Source organism: Pundamilia nyererei, unplaced genomic scaffold (assembly GCF_000239375.1).
Source record: "Pundamilia nyererei isolate P.nyererei 1_Seehausen unplaced genomic scaffold, PunNye1.0 scaffold00014, whole genome shotgun sequence".
In the NCBI taxonomy this organism is placed as follows: Eukaryota; Metazoa; Chordata; class Actinopteri; order Cichliformes; family Cichlidae; genus Pundamilia; species Pundamilia nyererei.
This window is the reverse complement of record NW_005187415.1, coordinates 4,257,228-4,263,615: the sequence shown is the minus strand read 5'-3', so window position 1 is coordinate 4,263,615 and position 6,388 is coordinate 4,257,228. Positions and strand designations below refer to the sequence as shown.

Here is a 6,388-nt window from a genome sequence, read left to right as displayed (position 1 = left end):
ACACACCATATTTTTTAACAGCTTTGGCATTATTCTAACGGACGGTGTGGTGTTGGTAAGAACTACTGTGAAGGTAGGCAATTGCTCGAATTAACGTTAAATTGAATAATGCTGTGTTTATAGTGGATGTATTAAGCTGAACTGCTGGTTGTGTGCGTTATGACCATCATGTGTCTTTCAGAGTGTTTTATTTGAGTCCAGTATGAGCGGGGGTTTGGCACCAAGCAAAAGTACCGTCTATGTGTCGAACCTGCCATTCTCTCTCACCAACAATGACCTACACAAGGTAAGTTTGTCCCTGTAACTCTTAAGTGTTTGTCCTGTGCCACCACCACAAACTTGAAATTAAAAAAATAAGAGCAAATGTTGTAAAGATTTTCAGCTTTCATTCAAGGGATTGGACAATGGATTGCATTTATATAGCGCTTTTCGGGGGCCCTCAAAACACTTTACAATTCTACTATTCATTCACTTTCACATTCACGCACTGGTGGAGGCAAGCTACAGTTGTAGCCACAGCTGCCCTGGTGCAGACTGACAGAACGAGACAAAGGTGTCTAGGAACTGCAGCTATTTTATGCTCCTGTTTCTGGGGCTCTGGATCTTCAAGAGTTGTTGAACAGAAGGTTAAGAAGAGAGGTGACCATCAGTGAGCAGCAACATGGCTTCATGCCAAGAAAAAACCCTAAAAACGCGGCGGATTCTTTGAGAGTATTTTTTTTTTAGAAGTACAGAGAAAGTCAGGAGTTGCATAGTGGTTTTGAAGAAAGCATGTGATATGAACTGTGATACTGCATGAGGAAGTCACAAGGGGCAGAGTAGGATGAGTGCTTGGTTGCAGGACATGCATAAGGACAGAGACAGCGGTGAGGTATGTGGTAGGGATTACATTAGGGCTCGCCAGACAGATGAGGTCAGGCAGGAGTCTCCGTGGGTTATGATATTTGCAGAGGACATTGTGATCTGTAGTGAGAGTAGGGAGCAGATGGAAGAAAACCTGGATGGAACAGGAATGAAAGTCTTTCAGTAAAAGCAAGACAGAATACGTGTGAAGGGAGACATGTCTAGCAGTGAAGGTGCAGGATAGAGGTAGTAAATGTGAATGATTTAAATACCCGAGGTCAACCAGAGAAGATTCATCAAAATTGTGAAAAAGATTATGCAGAGCAGGATGCTAGTGATAGGGTGAGATGGAACCAAATAATCCACTGTGGCAACCTCATAAAGGGAGCAGTCAAGAGAACAAGAAGATACATAAACGCTTCACTTTATTAATATACGAAATAGTTTTCAAGCAATGACTGCCTGACATTTAAAGTCATGGACATCACCAAAAATTGGGTTTCCTATTTTGTGATGCTTTGCCATGCATTTTCTTTTTGCCTGCTTAGATCACCATGGGAACTAAATTAAACACATGGTCGTGTGTGAGCGTGGTCTAGAGTATGTTATTTTCTGACTTTAGTTTTAAAATGGGCTGTATGTGGTATATTTTTATTAATACTTTTGATTTTTTTTTTCTACAAGTATGATATAGAGTCTAAGGAATTTGTTTTATACATTAATGATCTGATATTTTTAATTACCAAGAATATTTCACTTTGATCTGGCCACAAAGAAAAGTGACTTCCACATCCCCATCATTAAGCTGTAGGACAGTGTCAGTTGATCGAGTTTAAAGTTTCAGAGCTCGAACGTGCAGCTTTTACATTAGAAATAAACAGCAGCACTGAGAGTGCACATGGTGGTAGAACCAATATATTAATGTATGAGATTAAGATAAATGATCTTCTGTAGCATTTGCTCTCGACTTATTTGCACACAGCTGATGCCTTTTTCTAGTTTTATTCTTTAAATTTCTTTATAGAAGTTTCTCACTTGTTCCTCAGATAATGTCTATAAATGAAGGATTTGAAATTAACTGAAGATGAGCCACATGATATATCAACTCTCCTTTTATGTGGGCACATAAAAAGCCTGAAACAGAAAGCATGACTTAACAGGGAAAGTTAATAACCACAGTTGTGACACCTGTGATCTCTGACTGGGATTTTAGGTTTTGTCAAGAGGCTTAAGCAAAGAAAGCTTGGCTTTCAGTTTAACTTCCTTCGTGGCACACCCCACCTCTCTCTTCGGTCATATGTTCGAGGGTCTTTCTATTTGGGTTTGTTGCCAGCAAAGTACATGCTCAGGTGAGATTAATTGATTGGCTCAGGCAGATCATTCGGTCTTCAAAAATTCCTGGATTGCATGCACATTATATTTTGGGTTACATTTCAGATTTAGTGCAAAGTGCCATCCTCAAATTCGGCATGGGCTTGAGGATGTCACTTTGTCAAGTTTATCTCTGTACTCTTCAGAATTCATCCAGGTCTTTCTATCTTCTGTCACCCATTGCTACTGGAAGCCATGCATACTCAGCCATCACCCATGTTTTACAGCGTGCTGTGAATTCCGAGCTTTAGTTTGGGAACATCTTCATTAGATTCTCTAGTGAATCCTACACTTGGATATTCTATCAAAAGTAGTTCAAGATAGTGGTGGACAGTGATGAACAGTGGTGAACCAGTGACGGGGTCATGGGTGGCCAAGGCTCACTGATGGATGTGAAAAGTGAAGCCTGATCTGTGTGGTCTGACCTAACAGATGAGCTGCTGTAGCTCAAACTGCCAAAACAGTTCATGCTGGTTCTGAATTGTGTCAGAATACACAGAGCATCACACGTTGTTGCCTATGGGGCTGCACAGCCCCAGACCAGTCAGGGTGTCCAGGCTGACCTGTTTATCACAGAAAGCGCCAACAATGGCGATGTGAGCATCAGAACTGGACCATGGAGCAATGGAAGAAGATGGTCTGGTCTTTGTTTGTTACCAGGGAAACACCTGGCATCAGGATGCACTATGAAAAGAAGCCAAGCTGACAGAGATTTCTGCTGGGACCTCTTGGGTCTTACCATCCATGTGGATGTTCCTTTGACACCTACCTAAGCATTGTTGCAGATCATGTGCAGCCTTTCATGGAAATTGTATTCCTTCATAGCTGTGGCCTCTTTCAGCAGGATAATGCGCTCTGCCATAAAGCAAAAATGGTTAAGAAATGCTTTGAGGAGTTGGCCTCCAAATTCCACAGATCTCAATGTAATCAAGTGTCAAGTGGGATCTGCTGGACAAACAAATCTGATCCATGGAAGCTCCACCTCGCAACTTACAGGACTTAAAGGTTCTGTTGCTAACATCTTGGTGCTAGATACCACAGCACGCCTTCAGGGATCTAGTGGAGTTCATGGCTTGATAGGTCACCATGGCTGTTTTGGCAAAAAAGGAGGACCAGGCAATATTAGGGAGGCAAACATAATGCTATGTCTGATGTGTAGATGTGTTAAACAGGTATTACTTTATCATAGAAATGGTCATATGATTATTCCCCAACGTTGTCATCCAGATGTTTTTATGTTACCTAGCACACCAGTTTTTCTATGCATTCCAAGAACCTCTCACTGAAATAAATCACTGTGTCATTTCAGCTATTCAGCAAATATGGCAAAGTTGTAAAGTAAGTATTTTTTTATGTTATTTTATACATTTAAAGCAATGAATGATGCAACACAATGCGATAATTTGGTAGCTTTGAAGCGATGTAACAGTTACTGCCTCAGTCGTTTCCTCACAGGTATTAATAACTATGATGGTTTCTCTCAGGGTCACGGTGGTTAAGGATAAAAACACTCGGCAGAGTAAAGGAGTGGCGTTTGTTCTCTTCCTGGATAGAGAGTCGGCTCATAACTGTGCAAAAGCAGTGAACAACAAACAGGTGAGCCTGTGCAAGGTTATATACTGATTTTTCACTAAGCGTAACCCAGAGGCTTTCTGCCAGCGATGTTTCTGTAATGGATGCGAGCGAGTGAAATATTTTTGCCTCCCAGTTATTTGGCAGAACGGTTAAAGCCAGTATTGCCATAGATAATGGACGAGCAGCAGAATTTATAAGGAGACGGAACTACACAGACAAAAGTAGATGCTACGAATGTGGGGTCAGTAAATATCTACTTTTTTGGGGGGGTCCTGTGTGGCTAACTACATTTCTAACTAAAGTTAGAAATGCAATTGTGATAGTTTTCCTGTATTTTCACAATGGCACATGTCAGGATTCCGGACATTTGAGCTACGCATGTCCCAAAAACATGCTGGGAGAGAGGGAACCTCCGAAGAAGAAAGAAAAGAAAAAGAAGAAAAAGGCTCAACAGCCCGAGCAAACGTATGTAATTTGTGACATATATATTTGTGCAACAGAATATATCACAGTACATCTACATTTTTATTTATTTTTATTTTTTTAACTTTTAGCGAAGAAGAAGAAGAAGAAGAAAGTGAGGAAGAGGGAGAAGATCCAGCTTTAGATAGCCTAAGCCAAGCCATAGCTTTTCAGGTAAGGGTGCAGAGACAAGAAATATCTACCTAAAAATATCTAGAGGTTTTGATTCAGAGGATTGCATTATGAGTTGCAAAGTTACATTATGGAAAGTCTGACTCAAAATGAATGAAAAACTGTCACCACTGACATATTTGTTGTCTATTTGTTGCCCTCCAGCAAGCCTGTATTGAGGAAGAACAGAAAAAACAGAAGAGGCTGGCAGAGGATAATGCTCATGCTTCAACGTCGTCAGACTCCAAGAAGCCACGGATCAAAAAGAGCGCATACTTCAGTGATGAGGAGGAGCTCAGTGACTAATGGATGTATAGACTTTAATGTTTTATTTGGATAAATATGGACATTTTTTGAGCTGTTTTTTTTGTGCAGGTGTAAAATATGTTTCAAACTTTATCAAATGTTGATAAAGTTAGAATTGACACACAAAAAATTCAATGTTTTAAGTGCAAAATCAGATAAAAAAAAAAAAAAGCCAAACAGTTTGGGTACTGCTTTGGCTGGTTGTAGATAAAATCTGATCTTTTTTTATGCTGCCAGTTTTCTATTAAATTTCAAAGGTGATTATGAATATTTTATTTCAGCACAATATTCACACATTTTAAAAAAACACATATACGTATATGTATATACATACAGAGTATCTCACAAAAGTGAGTACACCCCTAGGTGAAAATGTCCAAATTGTGCCCAAAGTGTCAATATTTTCAGTGGCCACCATTATCTTCCAACACTGCCTTAAATCTGTGGGGCATGGAGTTCATTACATCATGGGTTAGAGACCTTGCGCTCCTCCACCTTCCATTTGAGGGTGCCCCACAGATGCCAGGCCAGTCAAATACCTTTACCCTCAGTTTATTTAGCAAGGCACTGGTCTTTTTGGAGGTGTGTTTGGGATTGTTATCATGTTGGAATACTGTCGTGTGGCCCAGTTTCTGAAGGAAGGGGATCATGCTCTGCTGGAGTATATCACAGTGCCAGCAGCAGTCATGCAGCCCCAAACAATGACATTCCACCACCATGTTTGACTGTAGGCAAGACACACTTTATTTATTTATTTAGGACAGTGCATGTTAATGAACATAAATGTAAAAAAAAATTACACGAATGTCTTTGTACTCCTCACCTGGTTGCCGCCACACATCCTTGACACCATATGAATAATATTTAGTTTGTCTTGGTCTCATAAGGCCACAAATAATCCATGTCCTTAGTCGTCTTGTCTTCAGCAAACTGTTTGTGGGCTTTCTTGTGCCTTCTCTTTAGAAAAAGATTCCTTCTGGGACGATAGCCATTTGATGCAGTGTGTATGGTCTGAGGACTGACAGGCTGACCCTCCACGCCTTCAGCCTCTGCAGCAATGCTGGTAGCACTCATACATCTGTTTTCAAAAGACTACCTTTGGATATGACGCTGAGCATGTGCACTCAACTTCTTTGGTCGACCATGTTGAGGTTTGTTCTGAGTGGAAACTGTGCTGTTAAACTGTATGGTCTTGACCACTGTGTGTTGGCAATAATCTTATAGCCTTGGCCATCTTTATGTAGAGTATCAATTCATTTTTTCAGATCCTCAGAGAGTTCTTTGCCATCATGTGCCATGTTAGCCTTCCAGTGACCAGTAAGAGAGAGTGTGAGCACAACAGCAAATTCGGCACTTCCAGTTCCTTATTTGCACCTGATACCTTTTAACACTAACACTGTATGTGTGTGTGTGTGTGTGTGTGTGTGTGTGTGTGTGTGTGTGTGTGTGTGTGTGTGTGTGTGTGTGTGTGTGCTCTTTTTAAAGCTTAGAAAAGCGGAAACCACTTGCAGTGACCCACACGTTGCATATGTAAATGTAGGAAATAAAATGCTCCGAGTGGGTTTCCGCTGCAATAAAATACCTTGAATATAAAAAGATGTTGGAACCGCTCGCTGGTGCGGCGCTTGGTGGAAATATCTTTTTGATGCCTGCTTGCGTC

General features: G+C 40.8%; 1 protein-coding gene across 1 annotated transcript; it reads left to right on the top strand.

Moving 5' to 3' along the window:
* The first annotated feature begins 13 nt into the window (after positions 1–13).
* Positions 14–4,989, top strand: zcrb1 (zinc finger CCHC-type and RNA binding motif 1). Its single transcript, XM_005725226.1, has 8 exons — positions 14–73; positions 182–286; positions 3,524–3,552; positions 3,699–3,810; positions 3,923–4,030; positions 4,145–4,254; positions 4,344–4,425; positions 4,588–4,989. Exons 2-8 carry the CDS (start codon positions 203–205, stop codon positions 4,726–4,728), a joined length of 666 nt encoding a protein of 221 aa, XP_005725283.1. The 5' UTR covers positions 14–73; positions 182–202; the 3' UTR covers positions 4,729–4,989.
* Positions 4,990–6,388: the final 1,399 nt, after the last annotated feature.